The sequence below is a fragment of the Meles meles genome, chromosome 2, assembly GCF_922984935.1.
Source record: "Meles meles chromosome 2, mMelMel3.1 paternal haplotype, whole genome shotgun sequence".
NCBI lineage: Eukaryota > Metazoa > Chordata > Mammalia > Carnivora > Mustelidae > Meles > Meles meles.
Window position 1 is genome coordinate 190,617,890 of NC_060067.1, and position 23,920 is coordinate 190,641,809.

General features: G+C 37.5%; 1 protein-coding gene across 1 annotated transcript in view; it reads left to right on the top strand.

Annotated features, from left to right (window-relative positions):
- Positions 1 to 346: 346 nt before the first annotated feature.
- Positions 347 to 23,920, top strand: part of DLC1 (DLC1 Rho GTPase activating protein) — a 418,852-nt gene continuing 395,278 nt past the window's right edge. Inside the window, exons 1-2 of the mRNA XM_045997026.1 lie at positions 347 to 545; positions 15,795 to 16,939. Of these exons, the coding sequence (XP_045852982.1) occupies positions 15,920 to 16,939 (1,020 nt within the window). The 5' untranslated portion in view covers positions 347 to 545; positions 15,795 to 15,919. The remainder of the gene's footprint in view (positions 546 to 15,794; positions 16,940 to 23,920) is intronic.

The following is a 23,920-nucleotide window of genomic DNA, read 5'->3' on the forward strand; positions in this document are numbered from 1 at the left end:
GAGAAAACTGTTTTCTTTCCTTTTCTTTTTTTTTTTTTTTCCTTAATTCATCAGCAGAGTAGGATAGAGAAAGCTCTAGGACTTTATGACTCTCCAGCTAATCACCTCAAGAGCTTTGACAAACTCCCTTCAGTTCTGTGTAAAATCAGAACTCCTAAATCGCCCAGGCGGGCTCTGCTCTGCCCCCCTCCCTCTGCTTCGTGCACTCTTTCTCACATGCACTACTCAGAGGCAGGAAATGCTTCCCAGGCAATCTGGGCCTGCTTGTGGAGGCCCCTTTCGCAAGACATCAGTCTGAACTGAGTGGACAGAAGTCCCTAGGAACGCCTCGACAGACTCCTGCTCGAGCCCAGGCTCCCTCCAGCTGCAGACGGTGTTTTTGTGAGAATCACACTCTGCGTTAAAACTGCTTAGAATAGAGCCATGATCTCAACCACGAAATGTGAACTTAGATTTTGGAGGAGCTCACGGGGACGGACTTCTTTCCTCGCCTGAGTGTTCAACAATGTCATGCCTGGGCATTTCAGCTGCTGCTCCTCGTCTAGGTAAGACGCTGGGGACTCTCTTGTCTTTATACTTTGAGGCGGTCGTGGAAGAGGCAGAAAGTTTGACAGAAATGTTAGCTTGGTGCACGGAGTGGTGGTTTCCTATGTTTGGGAGCTAAGCTATGAAATTTAGAAGTGGAAAATGTTTAGGGAGGGGAAAACTGCGAGTCAAAATTGTTTTAGCACAATGTCAATTCTTCAAAGAGGCTCCGGAGAGATTTTACTCTTTTCCTCCCTAAACTGAGATTTTAGTTTAATCCCTTTTTATCTTACCTTTTTTTATGAATAAGACCAGGTTTCCTAGTGCATGGCATAATACAAAAACAAATACATATTCTCACCCTTAAGTGTGAGGTGTAGACGATTTCTTTTGATCTCCCCTTCCTTTGCCAACAGGGAGAATAGGTAGCACCAGAGTGACTTTTCTTAATAATGAATCCCCAAAGAATATTCTATGTGTCATATAAAGTGTGAAGATAAGACTCCTCAGTATTTCCCCAAAATAGTTTTGACCACAGTGCAGGCTGTTAATGTACAGCTTAAAGGTTTCATTTAAAAAAAAAAAAAGAGGTAAACACATGAAACTTCAAAAATTATTTCTATTCTAAATAGTATTTGATCTGACTTTTAAAAATTTAAGTATTAGAATTGGATTTAGTTTGTATTAACTTTCCTGAATTCCCTGCTCAGGTCATATTGGTGTGAACATTTTTGAAGAAATGAAATAAATCTCAATGACAGCGACATTCAGTATTATTATTTTAAGGCAGCCAGAAATCACTGCAATCACATGAAAAACCAATCATGTATTCATAATTCATACAGTCATAAAATTAGATTTCCACTGGGATATAGGTATCTTAAATGTCTAAACATGCAATATATGAAGAAAGAAATCTAGCAATGATTGAAATAAAATGAACGTATAATGCAAAACATACTGTTGCATTTATACTTCTGAAGAATTAAAAATGGAAATAATTATTTTATAAGAATGATGTGGAATGATATGTGAAGGGGATAGATATTCGTGTATATTGCCAGATCAATTAGATGAACTCAAAATATCATAATGAAAGATGAGAGCTGTTTGACAGTTGGATCCTAAGAAATCAAGCGTTTTAATTCCAAACTTTTACACGGTACAAGGTGACCATGTGTTGTATTAGCTAACTTACTATTGGATTCTATGCTAGTATAAGTTATCTTGATATATTTTAACTATCCACTAACAATTTAAGAGGTGTTAAAACTTTTAAATATGATAAAAAAAAATCTTGTTCAGCATGTGAAAAATAAAATGCTGGCTTATCTGAATTATGATTTAATAAAATCCCTGAAAAGAATTTCGAGGAAGGAAAGAACCTAAGAGACCACTTCAAACACTGTCCTGAGGTTGCCTCAGAGCTGAGGAATGACATTCAAAGGTGACCTGTCCAAGGTCACACTGCTAGCTAGCAGAAGAGATGACAGTGTGACACCACCTCATAATTCAGAGATCTTTATACTACACCCTCTTGCTCGCAAATAATAATCATGCAGAACGACGTACGAATAGGTCCGGTAGAAGGCTACTTTTCGACAGAAAATTGTAGTGCCGCTTTAAAACATAAGAAAGGCTCAAAGCTACCACCCGTGTGCAGTATGGGGGGGAGGTGGGCGGAATCATGGTTTTAAAAAAAGAACCAAATTCACCCAAGTCATGAAATATTCTCATATGTAAAAGTTTCCTCATGCCTTCAACAAACACTTCAGTGGAGTAACTCTTTGGTGACCATTTTGTTATACTTCATGTTTATGCCAAGGAAATCGATCCACATGCTAATAGTTATATTAATTTTAAACTGATGTTTCTTAAGAGAGTAGGGCCAGAAAGGAGCTTGTCTGATTGATATACTCCTGTTCAAATGGTGTCATAACCAGTCTGTCCCAACCAGTGACATTCAGAGATTTTACTTCCCCCTAGCAGAATCGGTTTCTCATGTACACAGGCATTCTTTCTTTTATCTAACCTACAGCTCTATTGCTGTAGCCTATTTCCAGTTTTATGGGTTTTTCCTCAGTGGAAATATGGAAAACCGAAATGGACATAAGATAACATAAGTGTACATTTGTGGGCCAAATAAAGCCAATTCCTTTCATCTTCCCTTGTACAGTCTCTTTTCAATCCTTTAATTGGTTCATATATCTACTCTGAGCCTTCTACAAAGTCCTTTAGCTGTAGAATATAGAATTTCTTACAGTATATAAATACATGTCTGACCGGCGCAGTGTAAAATGAGAGACTTGGCTGCTTAAGCTGCGTCATACTTCATATATGACAGTGGACGTTGCCATGCACACTGAACACTGCCCTTTCCAAGGCAAGAAACTTTCTCACAAAATGAATATATGTCATTTCTACTGTATGCCATTTCTTTGAATGTGTGTCATGATCCCTTTCCCCCCATTTTTATGAACCAGATTGAATTTCCTGATGTTATTACACTTTAAAGATGCATTATTCAACACTTTCAGTGTCTCTATCCTACACATTATTGGAATGAGGAATCAATGAAATAAAGCAGTAGCCTAGATAACTGACTACACGGTGACTAGAGAGCCTAGCAAAAGAGAATACATCATTTTATTCTTTTCTTAAGAATCTTATAATTTAAAAGGAGGATTTTTTCTGACCACACTTAAACCTGCCCATACCATACACCTCATTATCAAGACTGTAGGCATGCTTTAATCTCACTCATAGAGGATTGGGTCTTGTAGGCTTAAACAAGTCTACATTGGGGACATTTTAAATTAATCCTTTGTTTTGATCTTGTTTCTTCTTGGAGAATGAATGAATTCGTGTATGATCTTAAAATAAGAATATTTCTATAGAAATCGTTACAATACAACAAATTTCCAAAGAGTTGGCCTAGATCTGGATCAGAGAATTTTGTGATAAAAAAAGAGACCTGTCAGTAATTGTACATGAGAATTTAAAGAGGTATGAGAAAAGTAAAAACCCCCAGATTTGAAGGAATTGGCATGACTGTTGTACCTTCTTCCCCCATTGAATGATAAGCCCCTTATGTCTACAACTTAAACCAAACAAGTTTGGAAAGAAGTCCAACTCCAGATTGACTTTGGTGTAGATATAGGGATTTACTTCCATGGTTCTATTTTGATGTTAAATTGCTAGTCAGTTCGTAGAGTTTTGAGAAATAGATGAACTTAGTTTTTAATGAAACTAAACAGAATAAAGGTGAATTTAGACCTAGTTAAAAAGAGATTGTTGATTTTGAGTAGATTATAGGATATGTAAATCAAGTTGAAAAGATTAAATAAGGACTCAGGTGCAAAAACTAGTGGGAAGGCAATGTAAACTGTGTGCACATAAATGTGCTCATTAATTAAGATAGATGGGTAGAAAAAATGATTGTTCTAGTTATACGTGTAAAAAGGTGGTTTTGTATTAGACTGGATTAACAAAGTGTTTTAGCAATACAATTCAAATAATTCAAAGAAAAAAATCAATCCTATCATGGAAATGAGAAGTAGGAAGATCAGAGCAAGTTTAGAAATTCAACGTTTCTTGTTATTCTCAGCCATAAACATTTCCTAGCATGTCAGATGCTGTTAATACCTGTTTGTCAATAATCGTTTGTGGAATAAATCGGAGGGAAAGAGGAAAGAAAGGAAAGCAAAACTGGTGTAAAGAGTGGGCATTGTGGGACTTTTTTTGTTTTTAATTTTCCAGACATATTGCGATGATAGAATAATTTTTACAGAGCAAAGAAAATAAGATGTTGTCAAGAATCATCAGAGCTTCAGGCCAAAGGTTAACAACATTCTCATAAGAAGACATTACAAATTCATTAAAAACCAGAGGGAAGCATAAGCATCCAGAAGTAGTTTAAAATTAAAAGTTACATGAAACCAGTGACAGCAGAGCTCTAGTGAATTTTCCACAATTTGAATGGGGTGGTGAACTGAAAAGCTCCTGGGCAGAGTCCAAAAACTGGCTCTGATTTGCATCTTCGCCACTTGATGTTCTGTGATGTGAAGCCTGCCCCATAACTACTTTGAGCTTCTGCTTTTAATTGGTAAAGTGAGGAAGGTAATGAGAACAGTTCTATCATTGGGTCATTTTGAGCATCCCATGAGATTTTATATGGGCAAACTGTTTTGCACACAGTATAACAAACAAATCTTTGTTTAGAAAAGCATAGGTCAATTAGTCAAGGAAGGAAGAAAGACTCATGGTATTTCACATTTTGGTCAAATTGCTCTTTTATATTGAAACAACATGGGCATGAAAGGGATAGTTGTGTCTCATACCCAGCCGTGGATTCTGCAGCTAAAATCAATCAAACCTAAAGGAGTCACCGTTTTGACCATCAGCAGCAGCATCCTGTCCCCGAACATCTAATGAATTGTCACAATATGCAATGGATTGAATGTTCTATGTGTATCGCTAGCTTAGTATTATTATTTTAGCTTAATACTATAATTTTCCCCTCAAAAAAACTTTTCGTTATTCCCATTACAGAGGTGAGAAAACTGAGGAACACAAAATTTAAGTAACTAATCCTAATCACGGGGATGGGGGTGGTTCTTTAACAGGCATCTTACCTCCACAAAAAAATGGAGATCTTTTTTAACTTTTAACTTTTGCCACTGGTAGTATTTGACCTTGAGCTGGTTACTAAGTCCTGCCAAAATTCCTCCCTATAAAATTAAGGCACTGTTAGAAAATACTCCATGGGGTATTTGTGAGTACTATTACTAAGGGAGATGGTGTAAGAACAGTACCTGACCCACAGTAAAGGCTTAGTAAATGGAAGTCGTTTGTTACTGTTCCTATTATCATGATCAGAAGTTTTCAATGTGCCTGCCATTAGTTGGGTATATAGAACACTTGGAAATCAAAATAAGCCCCACTGGGCATAGATACATGATAAAATAAGATGGGAATTACAGATATTAAGCACAGCAAGCAAAGTTAATGGCAGAGGCATCAACCCTTGGTAGGATAGTGACCTAGCAGAAGTAGCTAAGTTTCCAGTGATGTCATGTTCCCAATTTCAGTGAAAGTCGTACTTTTTGGAGGAGGGAAATCTCAGTATTCTCTTGGCACATAGCAATCCAAGCACCTGGGTGGGTGTAGCCATATTTTTCATTTGCAGTTAGTGATTACTGTGTCAACCGTTAGAGGGTTCTTAGAAATGATAGCAAAGCTAAAAATAGAAAGTGGCCACTTAAAGCAAAGACACAGCTCACCATGCTGATGATAAAGCATTATAATTCGTGTCCCTTGTTGAATAGAAACGCTGCTTTGCCATTCAAAAACAAAAAGCAACCAAGTTCTTGATGACAAATTTAAACTCTTTCCTTTCACATGAAAAATTTCAACTGGAACTAGTTCAGAGCAAAGACAATACTTTTCTTTGGTTATGGGGGTTTGGTAGAAAAAAAGATTAAGGCAAAAACCCAAATGGTTAATTATTAGTGAATTTATTTGCAGAAATAACTAAGCTACAGTATAGTTCTAAATGCTTGAAGGATTCTGCCTAGGATGGAACACTATCATTGAGAAAACCGTGTACTTTTATAAAATAAAATGGGGAAACCTGAAGAAAATACACATAGCTAAAAATTACTGCATCCGTGATGCAGTCTTGTTCCCCATGACGGTGTGAATTTGGGGAATCTTTTAGAAACCAGTTATCCCCCAAAAGGTCTTAGTGATATCAGGCAAATATTATGAAGTTTTCCAAGATTTCCTCAAATTACATGTGGGTGACTTAAGAAAACTTTTAGAGACTCTGCAAATCTGGCTGGCCTAAGGGGGTAATAAGTCAAACACTGCCAGGATCTGGGCTCCTCCCTGAAAAAAAAAAAAAAATCAGAAATTACTGAGGCTGCATTACATAGCAGGAACCTGAAAGTAAAAATAGGGCACCCCAGGAATAATAATTTTTGCAATTTTAGAAACCTGCTTTTTTATGATGAGCTGACTTCTAGTGAACTGAACAGAGTTCATTTTCACATTTGTCTAATTCCTGGAATCTTTGACTCTGAAAGCTAAGTATACGAAAAAATTTTCCATACTTAATAAAGTTAAGATATACATAAAAATAGATAAATCTTAAAAGAATATTTTAAATTGAATACCTACTTCTTCCTTTTCTTCTAAAGACCAGAAATGATGGAGACTTGGATGTGTCTTTTGGAAAAAGTAATATAATGCTTATTCCACTGACTTAGTTCATTATGGGTGGTTTCTTCTATAATCTACTAATTTTTTTATATCCAGACATCCTAAATACATGGAAGCTATTCCATATATAATTTTTTAAGCTTCAACAATTTACCAATAAAGAATTTGAGTAAAGGGCACCTGGGTGGCTCAGTTGGTTAAGCATCTGCCTTTGGCTCAGGTCATCCCAGTGTCCTGGGATGGAGTCCCACGTCGAGCTCCCTGCTCAGTGGGGAGACTCCTTCTCACTGTCCCTCTGCTGCCTTCCCTGCTTGTGCTCTTCCTCTCCCTCTCTCTCTCTCTGTCAAATAAATAAATTTTTAAAAAAAGAGAGAGAATTTCAATAAGAGTTTGTTTTCCACAGACAACTAATGAGACATAATGAGTAAATTCCAACATCTGACAAAATATGCAAAAGTAAATGGGTAATGATTTTGTGAAGAATCAGGATGTAGATTGCTACCAAAGAAAGAAAATCTGCATGAAATTATAAGGAGATAAATTCCTGCATCATATTATTAAAGGTCTCTCTCTCTCCCACAGTCTATTTCTAGCCCTTTCTGATTGGGATGAGACAACATGAATATTTTAAAGGAAAAGCACCAATTGTCTTTTGCTAAAAGTTGGCTACTCTGACCCCTGTGTAGACTCATAGAAATGCTTTTTTAAAATGTGTTATCTTTTTTGGCTGTTTGTTCCTGCATTTACATAAAGGAATTAGGAAGAGTCGTATCTGCCCCCCGCTTTCTTACTGCTCCTGAGCATCTTGAAATGAGACATCAGTTTAGCAATGAAAAGCATTCCTCTTCATGTTATCATTCAGCTGGGGGAGCAGTGGGAAGATACCCAAATGTGCACAATTTGGTTCGCTAGATAATTCGTTCCTTGACAGCTCCATCAAGAAAACAAATTTCATTCTGGCCTTTGCAAATGTTCACTGTAGTGAAGATTTACTTTGAAACTAGCAAAGAACCCTATTAAAGTTGTGGTCATGTCTATGTTGTTGCTTCTGTTCTAGTTGTCTAATTCAGTTCTTAAGTGGTTTGGAGGCCTTTTCTATTTGCAGATGTGACTCCCTGAGAGGAGACTAAGACATAAATATTTCAAATCATGATAGGATGTTCAGATTCCCAGTGTCTCCATTTTGCTGTGGCTCATATTAGCCACAAAGTTGGTCAATGTAGAAATGTTCTTTTCTCTGTTCAGATGCATTCTTTATTCTTGTAAGAGTGCCTTTTAGAGAGCTGAAACCACTTGCAATTAAAAGGAGGTTATTTTCCTCATATCTTTTCTTCTTTCCCCCAGTGACTGAGAATATGCTATGTGGTAGATATTACACATAGATATGCTGGAAAGGAGTTGTAAGAAGGAAAACATGACCTAGAAATTCGACATGGGATGGGTAATGAAGAAGAAAGACCCTAAGGGAAACCAAAGCAACTGTGGCCACCTAAGGAGAGAGGAAAATAAAGAGAAAATCTCAGTACTATTACATTTTTATTCTCCCTTCTATTAAATACATAGAATCTGTGTGAAGGTGTTTTAAAACAACCTAGGAGCCAATTATATATGTGTGTGTGTGTGTGTGTGTGTGTGTGTGTACATATATTTTTAAATTTTTTTTATGTGTATGCATATATATGTCTATGTATGTCGTTTGTGTTCTGAAATGATACAATGAGATACACACATTTAAAGGTCTAAGGGGTTGAATGAGAAAAATTGCCATCTTGCTAAGTACTATGATGGGGTGTCCAGGAGAAGTTGAAGTAATGCAATGGAGAATTCCTCTTTTCATATGCATTTACTCAATTAAAGTTATTTACATCTTACTTTTTGTATCTTAAAACATCTGTTCAGATAACATTTTAGAAGGCTATAACTAAGAGGATTACCAAGAATATTTGTCCTGACTTGCAGGAGGTCTTAAAAGGGTTGGGGGAAGAAAAAGACCATTAAAAAAATCACCCAAGAATCTTATGGAAAATTGCATGACATTATTGTCCCAAAATAAATACCCAAACTGGCACCTTTATTGTGCTAATGGAAGGAGAAAGATATATTTGTACTTGTGAGGGGGTGGTATGGAGAGGGTGGGAGGGACACAGGGAATATTTGGGTCCTATTAGACATATTATAGAGGAAATGTAGATGTATTTACCTATCAAGTCAATCTTAAAATTACTGCTGTGGAACATATTAAAATATAGTTTAAATTTAGGTTATTATTTAACATGTTTTCTGAGATTCAGAAATTTTTCTTTGCCTCAAGCAAATAACACAAAGAACTATAACAATTTAAACTGGTTTTAGCTGTTTCCCCTATTACCTCCATTTTCTAAACAATGTGATTATACTATATTTTTCCCATTTTAGTCATTATCTGTTAAATTCCTATTATGAAAAATGAAGAGTCAGCTCTCTGAGATAATTATTCCCAGCATCCCTAACCCCAACTCCGACAAAAATTTTATGCTTCAAAAATAGTTGCTTTCATAATTTTTTGTTAAGTCAGTATTTGCTGTTTTCATTATTTGGTTACACAAAAAGTCACAGCTAAACCAGGTCGTGTACTATGATTATATTTCCTTTCTTTTAAAACCCTGTGTTTCCTGGAGGTACTCATTGATTTTTCATTTTCTGTGTAAATATTACTAACTCTTCCACCTAAATTGTTTGACTTTATTATAAATTCTTATTGTGGCCACATACCTCATATAATCTATTATTTCCATGGTATTTTCCTTAGAGACATCTCTTGGAGAGAGCTTTAGGATTTATGTGAAACGATTGCCTGCTAAGCCTGCTACATAAATTTCATCCTAGAAATCCCATCCCCTGGTCTTTGTGTTGAGTTTCTGACACCCTTGTTGCCATGTCTTCTCCATTTTATTTATTCTCTTATTTGGATAGAACTATCCTTCCAGTAGCTTCTTGAGAAGAGGGGGAAATTTTTTAAGGTAGATTAAAATTAGGTAGATTAAAATAAAATAAAAATAAGGTAAATTAAAAATAAGGTAGATATAAGTTCCCATCAGAATTTTGAAGATACATTTGCCTGTCTTGTTTCCAATTTTGCTATTAAGAAATCCAATAACGTTGAGATTCCCAATGCATAATGTATAATCTCTTTTCTCTCTTTCTCTGATATATAATCTCTTTTCTCTCTTTCTCTGATAACATTTATGTTCATTTGCTTACCTCTAAAGTTCTGAAATTTCACAATAATGTTTCTTGGTGTGGTCTATTTTTATTTCCTGTATTACTTCACACTTCACAGATTTTCTTGAATCTGAAGACAGGTCTGTGAAGTTTTCTGAAAAAAAATCTCTCCCCTCAATTTTCTCTGAACGCACCTGAGAAATGTGATTCCCCTCCAAGGTGTCAAGTGGGTTTTCACATTGTTAGTAATTCTCTGGAGTTTATTGTTACCTCTGCCATCTTTTCTGAAGAGGTGATTCTAGAATGGTGAAACTCTGAACCTCAGGTCCCATTTGATCTGGATGTTGTGGAGGCAGGAAATTTACCACAGAGGGTGTCGTTTAGGGATTTTCTCCTCTGGAAGTCCTACCTAACATTTCCATCATCCCACAGGACTCACTGTTGAAAAAGAAGGATGGATGGATGGATGGATGGATGGATGGATGGATGGATGGATAGAAAGAAGGAAGGAAGAGAGGGAGGGAGGAAGAGAGAGAGGGAGAAAGAAAATAGAAGGAAGGAATGAAGGGAGGAAGGGAGGAAGGAAGGAAGGAAAAGAAAGAAAGCAGAAGGAAGGAAGAGGGAAGGAAGAAAGGAAAGAGAAAGGATGAAAAAATAAGGAAGGAAGGAAAAAGGAAGGAAGGAAGGGTGGGAAAGGAAAAGAAAGAGGAAAGAAGGAGGGAGGGAGGGAGGGGGTGCATAGGAGGAAGGAAGAAAGAAGAAACTGATGACCCTCTGCTTTATGTTAAAACTTACATGGAATTTGTGGCCATGAGAAGACTTACTATTTTTCTCTACATGAGTTTCTCTCATAAAATTGTAAGCTCATTTAGGACAGGTAGAATATATAACTTAGGTCTACGTTGCCAACGTTTAGCAAAGTGTCTGTGGCCCGGTGGGCACTAAATAAACAAGCACCGAAGAACTGATCTTGGCCAGGCAGCGCTGCTGTCAGTTCTTCATTCCTGCCCACTTGACTTCGGCCTCCAGTGCTTTAACTGCGTCGTATTCTCCCAGACTATAGAATGAGCAATGGTGATTATCATCGGAATCTTCTTCTCTAAGGACAGATGAAAGGCCAAAATACGTAGTATGTGTTTATTTCAGAAGCAGGTGCAAAAGAGAACGTGGTCATTTGATATGAGATACGGGTCAGTGATTCTCAAACTAGAACATCTCCAAATGATGTCATTTAGTATAACAATGTTTAATTTCAGTTAACTTTAAAATACTGTATGGCGGGATGCCTGGGTGGCTCAGTTGGTTAGGCAGCTGCCTTTGGCTCAGGTCATGATCCCAAGGTCCTGGGATCAAGTCCCACATCAGGCTCCTTGCTGGGCAGGGAGTCTGCTTCTCACTCTGTCTCTGCCTGCCACTCTGTCTGCCTGTGCTCACTTGCACGCTCTCTCTCTCTCTCTGACAAATAAATAAATAAAATCTTTAAAAAAAAGTAAAATAAAATTTTATGGCACAAAATGCTTATGTTAAGGAGTGGTGTTACAAAATTAACCCAAATAATAAATTTGAAATGAATTCGTGTCTAAACATCTTATGCACTAATATCAATAAAAGCAAATTTGGCCATTTTACAAACATTTTCCAGGGGTGCCTGGGTGGCTCAGTGGGTTGAGGCCGCATCGGGCTCTCTGCTCAGCAGGGAACCTGCTTCCTCCCCTCTCTCTCTCTGCCTGCCTCTCTGCCTACTTGTGATTTCTGTCAAATAAATGAATAAAATCTCTAACTAAAAAAAAAAAAAACATTTTCCAGAATTGTTACAACATTAGAGGTACATAGATTCTCTTGTAATATTAATATAATGGTGTTAGAACACATGCATTTAAGAAGTGAAAAACCCCCATGGAAATTCACTTCATAAAATCAATACCCTGAAATGACCTACACTTTTCCAGATCCCTCATCCAAATCTTCAGCAGCTGAGCTCATTCTGAATGAAAATGCACAAAAAGGATTACCAAGAAAATGTAACAAAAATTTGCAAAACAGATAGTCGATAGTTAGAAATATAATCTTAAAGAGAGCAATCTGATGAGGAGATTGATAGGGAAAAATCAGGTCTTTTACAAAGTCATCTATAACTTACAGGATGGATTCTAGTCAATTCAGATGATTTAGAAAATGAGGCCAATATACTCAGATGCGGCTGACAGTAATCCAGTATTCCCTCTTTATTTTATTTTACTATGTTATGTTATGTTATGTCACCATACAAGACATCATTAGTTTTTGATGTAGCGTTCCATGATTCATTATTTGCGCATAACATCCAATGCTCCATGCCATGCCCTCCTTAATACCCATCACTGGGCTGACCCATCCCCCCATCCCCCTTCCCTCTGAAACCGTCAGTTTTTTTTCCCAGAGTCCGTAGTCTCTCATGGTTTGTCTCCCCCTCCAATTCCCCCCCTTCATTTCCCCCTTCCTTCTTCTAATGTCCTCTGTGCTATTCCTTATATGCCACATGTTAGTGAAACCATATGATCATTGTCTTTCTCTACTTGACTTATTTCACTTAGTCTATCCCCTCTGGTTCCATCCATGTCAATGCAAATGGTGGGTGTTCCTCCTTTCTGATGGCAGAGTAATACTCCATTGTATATATGGACCACATCTTCTTTACCCATTCATCTATTGAAAGGCATCTCAGTTCCTTCCACAGTTTGGCTGTTGTGTACATTGATGCTATGAATATTGGGGTTCATATGGCCCTTCTTTTCACTACATCAGTATCTTTAGGGTAAATATCCAGTAGTGTGACTGCCAGGTCATAGGGTAGCTCTATTTTTAACTTTTTGAGAAACCTCCACACTGTTTTCCAAAGTGGCTATACCAACTTATATTCTCATCAACAGTGTAAGAGGGTTCCCCTTTCTCCACATCCTCTCCAACATTTGTTGTCTCTTGGCTTGTCAGTTTTTGCCATCCTAACTGGTATAAGGTGATATCTCAGTGTGGTTTTGATTTGAATTTCCCTGATGGCTAATGATGTTGAACCCTCTTCTTAATACTCTGTTCAGGCTTTAGCTCATGGGGGCAGATTTTAACTATTAAGCTTATAAATAGTATTTAAATAGGAAGTGGAATAACAAAGTTTGAAGAGAGAAAATTTTTAAAAATCTATCAGACCACAGGATATGGAATGAGCACTGAAAATAGAGAGAAGATGGTCATAAGGATAATTGGGAAATTTTTTGTCTTAAAAAATATAGATACCGTACATTCACAGGAATGATTAGGAAATATCCAAAGAACCTAGATGAGCAGGACAGGAGTTAATGCTTTCATGTGTTCAATCTACCTAATTTACCATCTCTCTTAGCAACTAGATGGCTTTAGAACTTGTCAAACTGTCTTCCTTTGACATTATAAAAACACTCGTCTATTTGCCAAGGTTGAGTGAAGTCAATTAATATTATGGTAAGGTCCTAAGGGTAAAACTTTTCTGTAATCTCTCCCCCCAAGGAGTTAATAAAACTCAATTTCTTTTTAGTAAAAGAAATGAATCCAGAATTTAGTCTTAACTTAAATGTGAATGTGGCTTAGGAATGACACAGTAATACCACTTGGCATTTCTTAAGTTAGCCTGCTCTCTACACTGGATAAAAATAAAGAAAAGAAAGCATCTAAAACAGAACCGCCCTATTACAACCCAAATTTGCCCATGAAAGCAGAAATTTTCTGGCCTGCATCTATGCGTTTTTTCCACTTTCCGTAGCCTCCCACACTATAATGACTTATGCATGGAATTCGGGGACTTTATATTTTCTTTTGACTGCAGAATGAATGCCAACATGGAAAATGTGCAGGCTGACCATTTTCAAATGGTCACAGACCTTTGAGGGAACCCGATAGTATCCAGAAATATATTTCGTCCGGCTAGGGTACCAAATCTAGTATATTCCTTAACTCTGCTAGTCTTCATAGGCTTGGAATATTTACCTTTCTGGCAAGTGCGTAGTCAGAATACCTTGAAATTTTTGGTAGGGACTCGGAATCCTTTTCAAGAGACTGAAGTGACCCCAAAGCAGCACAGCAGTGAATCTTGTTTATGGCTGAAATCAATAAGCCAATCCATGCTATGTGCTGACAGTTCTCGTGTGAAGGAAAAACTCGAAGTGCCTGCTCTTTTGAATGGGATTTTTCTTTTATGTTCCAATAATTTGGTTTCATTATGGGACAACATTTGGACTAGTCATTTTTGTAAAGTTCAGTTTACATTGGTATAATTAGTTTCCTTGAACGAAGGGTTTGAATAATTCAAGGCAAAAAGGAGAAGGCTACCTGGAATGTGTTTATATTCTACCTTATCTTAGGCCTGGTTTTCTGGTTTACTTACATTTTTATGGCCAAATTCTAACAGCAGTACACAAACTAAACTCCTTAGAAGCCAAAAAGAATGCGACTGATATTTCTGAGGAATTGTCCCAATTGTTTTCAGATGCTCACATCTTCTTTTTGGTTCTCTGAATTCCTGACTGAGGAGTTGAGATTTTATATGTACTAAAGCTGGGGGGAGGGTGGAGGGCACAGGTAGAATCTCCTTCCATGGAAACAGTGACGTTTGTTGACTAAATCAGATCCAGGGCCTCGTTTGAATCCTGGCATACTTCCTGGATGTTTGACCTTGCGCAACTTATATAATATCTCTAAGCTTCAACACAACAAGCTTACTAGCTAGTAGTAGTAGCTGTGATAAGTGTGCGTGTAAATGTATTTATATTAGGGCACAGTCAGTGGTCTGTGTTACATTTTCTCATGAATTATGTGTTAATAGGAGCTACACTAGATTTTTCCCATGCTTCCTAGTCACTCCCTGGAGTAAATACATCCTGGGAGTTTGCTCTTTCACAAACTGAGACATTGCACATGCTGACTCTACGGCTCTGATTTGGCATGAACAGTCCTCTGGTGTTCTTTGCTGCAATTCAAACCAAGCAGCAAATAGATTTCTTTTTTTTTTTTTTAAGATTTTATGTATTTATTTGACATGGAGAGAGAGGTCACAAGTAGGCAGAGAGGCAGGCAGAGTGAGAGAGAGAGGAGGAAGCAGGCTCCCTGCTGAGCAGAGAGCCCGATGCGGGGCTCGATCCCAGACACTGGGATCAGGACCTGAGCCAAAGGCAGAGGCTTTAACCCACTGAGCCACCCAGGCGCCCCTAGCAAATAGATTTCCTTAAGGACTTGTGTTCACAGAAGTAAAGCACAAAAGTGTGGCAGCTAGAGCAACAACTTTCCTCTGGTGAGTTCTATTAAGTATTGCAATGCAAATATGTTCTTAAGGGAGTTTCAATCATTCAGTACTTAACCTTCATTCATTAGTAGGTCAATCGATCCAGCTGCATTTAAAGTGTTGTCATTGCTGTTGGTTTTTTTTTTAAAGAGTTTATTTATTTATTTGTCAGAGAGAGAGAGCGAGAGCGAGCACAGGCAGACAGAGAGGCAGGCAGAGACAGAGAGAGAAGCAGGCTCCCTGCCGAGCACGGATCCCGATGTGGGACTCGATCCCAGGACGCTGGGATCATGACCTGAGCTGAAGGCAGCCGCTTAACCAACTGAGCCACCCAGGTGTCCCTTGTCATTGTTTTTTGACCAGAAATATTAAATATGACATTTCGTTCTAATAGAAAGCTACTTCTTAAAGAAGTAACATCATTAAAGCCATCAAATAGACGCTCTATAAGATCTCTTAATCTTTCATAGCTCAGATTAAATGCTCTTTTCCAACATATATTTTGACTTGAGAATGATGATCCTGAATATATATATATATTTTTTTTAATTTTTAATAGGTGGCGAAATGACGAAAATCACTCTCTTCTTGAATCACTACATATGAAGTCATCTTTCAGCAAGTTCCATCTCCTTTAGTCTCATATGGAACATATCTCTCTATCTGCTGTTAAACGACGATGACATGTCTGTAGCTATCAGAAAGAGAAGCTGGGAAGAACATGTGACCCAGTGGAAGGGACAGCCTTTTAATTCTGATGATTACAACCCAGCATGTCATCATGGACTAGTAGCTGACAGCTTGCAGGCAAGTATGGAAAAAGATGCGTCTTTAAATGTGGATCGTAAAGAGAGGTGTGTTTCACTCCCGGACTGCTGCCATGGTTCAGAGCTGAGAGACTTTCCTGGGAGGCCAATGGGTCACATTTCAAAGGAGGTGGATGAAAATGACAGCCATGAAGGTGAAGATCAGTTTCTTTCTCTGGAGGCCAGCACAGAAACGCTAGTGCATGTTTCCGACGAGGATACCGATTCCGATCCATATGTTACAGATGATAAGCAGATTTTAAGTACCCAAGGACAGAAAATATCAGACCAACATAACAACAGAGGAGCAGGCTCCTCAGGAAAGACACTGCCCATCATGGATGATCGCCAGAGTGACTCCTGGGGAACGGTGGACGGAGCTGACTTAGCACTGGTTGAAGAAAGGGGGGAGAAGAGAGTTGTTGACGTTGTAAGTAAAAGCCTGGAGCTTTGTAATGAGATAAGCTTAAGTGAAATAAAAGATGCATCTAATAAAATAAATGTGTGTGACTCTTCGAATGTGAAAGATATTGTGCCTGAGAAGCAATTGCTTAATTCTGCTGTAATTGCTCAGCAACGAAGGAAACTTGACTTCCCTAAAGATGAACATGAAAGAAACACCTGCAGTGTAGTACAGGACAAGTTCTTGCCTCTTCCTTGCACGGACAGAGGACTGCCATTATTAAAAGCAGATCCTGGAAGCTGCCTTCTGCAACCTCCTTCCTGCCCTGGTGGAATGTCAGCTGAAAATGGCCTCGAGAAGAGTGGTTTCTCAGAACATCAAAACAAAAGTCTCCCAAAGGTCAACTCAGGAGAGGGCATGCAGTGTTTACACTTAAAGGAAACTCTGGCCACCCAAGAACCCACGGACAGCCCAGTCAGGCTTCGCAAAAGAAAGGTAAGACACATGCACAGATTATCTGGCTTTGGGGATTTTATTTTATTTTTTTGTTTGTTTTTTGTTTTTTGTTTTTTTTTTTTATTTATTTGACAGAGAGAAATCACAACTAGGCAGAGAGTCAGGCAGAGAGAGAGGAGGAAGCAGGCTCCCCATGGAGCAGAGAGCCCGATGTGGGGCTCAATCCCAGGACCCTGAGATCATGACCTGAGCCGAAGGCAGAGGCTTTAACCCACTGAGCCACCCAGGCGCCCCGGCTTTGGGGATTTTATAAATATCCTTCTTACCATCACTTATTATTTTGCTCAGATTCAAGAGGTCTGTAAATGTTCTTTTGCCTTATAGTATAGCTGTATAACTCAGAGTATCTTCTTGGAGAAACCGTCAAAATCCTTAAAAATTAAAATATAGTAACTACCTATTCATTTCACTAATATTATTTATAATAGTTTGTGAACATTGTATTGTGTAATTGTGTTGGAGACAGAATTGGTTTGACTTTCTTTAACTGGAATTAAATAGCCACCAGATAGCGCATAGGTCAAGGCCTATCTGAAGAGTGTTATCTAATTTTTAGAAAGAAAGAAAGAAAGAAAGAGTATTTTCTTTATTTAATGTCAATTATTTAGACTTATTTCTTTTTCCCTTTAAAAAGTATATTGTATCATAAGGGGTATCAATCACATGGGAAAAAGACTCCTTTACATCCACAAAGGCAACAATTTCCCTTCCCCCCAAATATACTGATACTATTTTAAATAATCCTCTGGCACATTTGCCATCATTAGACGTATCAACTTTTCTTTAACTCTTAACCAAAAAGAGCCAATAACTGAAATTATTCTTGATGCCAAGGCCCCTTTACTAAGACTCCCCTAAGAAGTTTCCAAGTGAGAGAAGCAAAAATTAGAGTTACAGGACGCATGGTTTAGCTAGTAGACCCTTGGCCAAAGTTTGTCTTATCTTGTAGATTTTCTCCAAATTCTTCCAGCAATGTAGAGCTTACAATCCTTATGAAGCACAAATATGATTTCTTTTATAAATCCAATCTGGTCATTGGCATTGAAAACTCCCTGCAGATTGACAACATCCTTCTTCCTCTTATGATAATCATATTAACCCATAATTGCAGTTCTCCTCCTAACACAAAACCAGTGTTCTTAGTTCTGCTTAACTGGGGCTATCTACAATGAGGAAAAAACAATCTCTCTTTTTGTGGGTTAAAAAAAAGAGTCTGATTTCCATAAACTGTGGTTTTGCTAACAAACTAGATCAGTCACATGTTACAAGTTCATGTAAATGAAGTCAAAGACTTGACAATGAAGATCAATGTGCTCAAATTATCTGACAACAGAGTATCCTGTGCCTCTGGGAAACTCTTCCTGCCTTTTAGATTGTTTTAAAAGATTAAGGTGGGGCGCCTGGGTGGCTCAGCAGGTTAAAGACTCTGCCTTAGGCTCAGGTCAGGATCCCAGGGTTCTGGGATCGAGCCCCACATCGGACTCTCTGCTTAGCGGGGAGTCTGCTTCCCTCTCTCTCTCTGCCTGCCTCTCTGCCTACTTGTGATCTCTGTCTGTCAAATAAATAAATAAAATCTAAAAAAAAAAAAAAAAAAGGTTAAGGCTCCATAAAGTTGTTATGATTGGCATGCTCTGGTCACTTTTTCAGAAATGTCCATTTATCCTATCAGATCTGTTGGGAATGCAATAATGACATAAGAAATTATTAACTGACCTATGACATAGCTCCCCTAAAATAAGACAAACCCTGCCCAACTGCTGACAGAAACATTAAACATTCCAGAAACATATGCTCACCACTTGGACATTTATATCAATACTAAGAATGCTGGAAAGAATTTGCTCTTGGACATGTCACTGTAGCATGGCTACATTTATGAGAGCTGTAATTATAACCTATTTACAAGTTCTAACTTAAATATTCTATTTTAAGCATTTCATCATTCTAAAGTGTTATGGCATTGTCTGGTGGAATACTTGCTTTGACTCTATAGCTCATTCAGGATGTTTTGTAATAAACAGATTAAATGCAAAATTTCAAGTTTAGGAGTTACTCTGGAAAGGTTTGATTATGAGAGAAGCTTCTATAATCTAAGCCTGTAGGAATTTCTGTTCTATTGTATACTGAGTGAATATTAAAATACCTCTGAACTAGCAAATAGCCATTTTAGAACTTTACCAAAGAAAACAGTAAAACATATAAAAATATATGGGCAGAGATGTTCATTATTATATTGTATGGTACTGACAAAAAAAGAAACAACCTAAATTTCCACCAAAATGAATATTTAATTATTGCTTATCTATTGTTGGAATGTTATGTAGCCATTAAAAAGATAGAGTGAGATCTGTGTGCGTTAACTGAATAATGCTGAAGATACAGTATATGTGGAAAAAGGCAGTGGCAGACCACTATCTCTAGCACATACCAACCTTATAGGACAAAATGTGCACATATAGATATAAATATAAATGGGGTATAAATCTCTCTATATGATTAAAGATGAAATTCTAGCTAAATTGGGATAAAATTGTGAATAGCAGTTACTTTGAAAGAATGGAATTTAAACTATAGAAGCAGGTGATTTTTCACCTTTTACCCTATATAATTTTTATAAAAAGTGATAGAATTATGGGTGAAATGCATACAATGAACAGAAGAACAAAAACAGAGTAATGTTACATACATAAATTACTTGGAGCATTTTCTGCATAGCACAAAATGATCCCTTAAATAGTTCTTATGATTATCATCACTTCTGTGAAATGGAAACAGGTATTTATAAAGTTTTTCAAAATATTGACAAGAATTCCAATCAACTACTCCATTCTTAATGCTATTGTACATCATTTAAAATAGGTAAGCCTTTTGGGGAGACACACAAGCCACATTTTCATGTCTAAGGTGTTAGGTTCCAGATGCTGAAAAGAATTTGCTTCATTGTCTATATTTGTAAAACTATTTGTCAGCCATGGTGACAGCTTTAAGATTAGTGCATGAAAAGGTGGATTGGGAGGCGCCCGGGTGGCTCAGTGGGTTAAAGCCTCTGCCTTGGGCCCAGGTTTGGTCTCAGGGTCCTGGGATCGAGCCCCGCATCAGGCTCTCTGCTCAGCCAGGGAGCTTGCTTCCCCCCCTCTCTCTCTGCCTGCCTCTCTGCCTACTTGTGACCTCTCTGTCAAATAAATAAATAAAATCTTAAAAAAAAGAAAGAAAGAAAGAAAAGATGGGTCAGAATATTAGCTAATAAAATTTTAGTGAGAAAACTTTAGTTAGCTTATTATCTAATGGTTGTATGAGTGAAGCAGATCCTTCACTGAATTTATAAGCATGATTTTGGGGGGGGCAGTGGGGGTCAGGATATAATCAAGATCCTAAGACTTGGAAAAAAAAAAGAAAATGAATGTAGAGCTTCTAAGAGTGATCCTCAGAATGTTCTGGAATAGCGTTGTGCTAAAGGCATCATTGTACTTCAGATATACGTTATCATTCCTTGAAACCCATAAATCTTGGCAGGCATTCATTGTTTTGCATGATGTATTTTTTTGTTGTTTTCCAGTGTTATTTCTGGCCATCAAGGATAGATACACATATATTTATTAAGAGTCTCAAGTAGAGAGGACTACACTTGTAGTATATATATATTAATCTTTTAAGATAATAATTCTCCTTGTGATCTCTCTCTCTGTCAAATAAATAAATAAAATCTTTAAAAAAAATAAAAATAATTCTCCTAAATATGGTGAAATATGTCATTAAATGAAGCCACTGAAATAAAAGGAAAGCCAAGGAGAGCAGGAACAGACATTAGCAAATGAGTCAGAAGGTTGTGTGGCATATGATCAGCGCTTATAGAGCGTGGGTGGGTCTTTGGGGTAAGGCAGCTGGTTAAGAGCAATTCTCAGAGACAAATTCCACAGAAATCTGGAGGAGGGAGTCAGTCTAAGAAGTGGTCTCTTTAAACCAAATGAGATGTGAAGATGGAAAATATGTAGGGAAAGACTTGAGGTTAGACTTTTTTAAAGAACTAGTGTATTTGTCCTTGATGGTGGTTAGCTAATTAAAGAGAGTTCCAAATTCAGTCGTCTCTAGAGACTATTTAAATAGTTCCCAAAGTTTTGCATAACCATGATAGTTATATAAATGTATGACATATTTTTATTTGATCACATAAAACATGAACCATATTACGAAGCAATATAAACTCCAAAATATAGTGCAAAAAATCATCTGGAACTTGAGAAGACACCTAATTTCACATTTGAACAAAAATCTCACATTCCAACAATAAAATAAACTCTATCATTTATGCTGTAGTTTTGACTGCTGTTGTAGAAAACCAGCATAAAAGTGACTTAAACAGTATCTTTTTTTCTCACATATGCATAATAATTAGACATAAATAGTTCTGGACTAATATGTAGCCTCTATGTTTTCAAAACCCCAGACTCCTTTGATCTAACTGCTCGACCACCTTGATCCCTTATTGACAGTCAAGTCAGTGGGAAGAGGAGAGAATGCAGGGTTGGAGACACTCCTGTGTACAGGCAGGACCCAGAAAGGACACACTTTTTTTCTCCCATATTTCCTGTGCTAGAATTTAGTTGCATGGCCACAGTAATTAATAGGGGCTGAGAAATGGAGTCTGTATTCTGGATAAGCAGGTGTCTGATAAAAATTCTATTATCAAAGGAGGAGAAATTTTATAATGAGGGATAACTCATAACATTAAACATGTTGAGGAACAACACCCTGCCATAAATCTATTCCAGTATATCATGGCCTGTTGTGAAAGGAATAAACAGGCTGCTGTATGTTCTGCGGTATTTTCTATAAATACTTGATTTAATTTCACACTGTAGAATATCTTTCAGTGTTAAAAAACAATTCAAAGTGATGTTGACCAAATGCTCCACTTTTTTTTATGGAAAACTTCCCAGGAGCAAAAACATTATGCTGTATCTACTGTATTTTATCTCTGGACAAATGTAATACATTAATTAGAAATGACTGATAAAATCAAGTATTTTCTCCTTACCCTATCTCTAAAATATGTATAAATTCAGGAAAAGTACACTCATACTTGAAATGACCTTCTCATTCCTCTCTATGACCTTCTTGTTTTTTTTCTGTCTTCAGAATGCCTATGTAGGAGCCTTGTAGCATGAGGAGCCTGTCATTAACCGATGGGTGACATAAAGAACATAGTAAATTATGCAAAAGATAGAGTGGACAAAGATAGGAAGCCAGCTGGAAGAATGTAAAAGGGAAGGAAAAAATTGTCTAAGAAATAAAAAACGAAAGGGTGGTTAAGTTAAGGCCCTAAGACATGTTGAATGAAAGCAGGGACTAGGGGAGAATTAGACTTTGTTAAAAAGCCTAGTATCATTTGACAAAGAGGGGAGGACTAGAAAGCAGGGAAAGTATATGTAGCTTTGCAGATAGATTCATGATAACAGTATGATTTTATACTAAGGTAACATGGGTTTTAAAGACACAGTCTTGTTGAGTAGATTGTATTGTTTTTAAACTTCATTTCTGTAGGTCAAGGATTAGGGCTGGCAGAGAAGTCATTACCCAGTGGAAAGTTGGAGTGTAGATAGGTAACACTAGGTCTTCCCAGCCATATTTTAGCTGGGTTCATGTCCCAGGTACATCTGGTAACTTCACTAATAGCTCTTTTTGTGTTGTTAGGCCACTGCTGGTTTTCAGTTAAAAAACCATTTAAACTGGTTTTTGCCTTACAAACAACTAGGAAGCTAAAAACATATTTGCAGATATTTGGGGCTCAAATATTTTGCCTCATAATAAACATGATTCCCGTAAAACCACGTAGAAATGCAAACAAACCAAAATAAAACCACATTTAATTATATGATAAAAGATAACACCAGATATAGTGTCTGATAAAACCAATCAGTAGCAAACATTGAGCATTTTCAATATCCCCAGTAAGATGTCTCTTTGAATTCCCCAGTAAGACTTCTGTTTGACTCACACATAAGGCAAGTACCACAGGGAGGGAACAGTAGTGCCAGAGAAAGAGAGAAGGGGTAGGGCACAAGAGGAGGAGGAGAAGGAAAGAAGAAAGAAAGAAAGAGAGGAAAGAGAAGGATAAACTACAATAGGATACCAAGACAAGCCCTAGTCAATTGCAAGGAAAAGCAACATGACAAGTCCTTGACAAAAAGTGGATTTGTAGAAGGCGGGGAATCAAATCTGATTTCAGTATGATGCAGTTGTGGTTATCACCAGCAGGAGTCTAAGGAGGAGACAAGGAACATGAATTTGAGTCCAGTGATTACAGAGCAGGTGGAGGTAAATTATTGTTATTCTCAGTTCACTTGAGGAACTCCGCTGAGTAGAGCTAGGCTTTCCAGGCTGTATCTCCCCCAGGCTAAAGGTAAAGCCCCAATGAGCTATTTCAAGATTCTCAAATAGTTTCCCTTTGGGGGCACTTTCCCAAATCTCCTCAGCCAAATTAGTTGCTTGATTCTCTCTTCACTCATAGAAGATTTATCTCTTTTATAATGTTTACTATCAAATCATTTGATCACTCCATTGCTTACTAAAGCATAACCTTGATGGGGACAGGTTTTTATCTGTAGCGGTTCAAATTTACGTCTATATCCTTCAGCCCAGGGCTTAGAACTCTATTCATAGGTGTTTGAAGGAATGAATATTCCTGTCATGGTTAAGGATTTATTTTCAGAAGACAAAATCAGGTGTCTAGAGCCCACGTATAAAGATGCAGAAGAAATGGAACCATACAACCCACATCCGAAACCAGATATCCCATGCTTTGTATGATAATCTCCTATCGGTGCTTCCTGCTACTACCATGCTAAAACAGAGCATGAGGGAAGAGGGAGAAAAGAATTATGTAAAATTTGGGTCTCTGAGGCAACCTCAAGTTTGATTATTATTACCGTTCATCTCAAAACAACTAATTCATTGTCACTA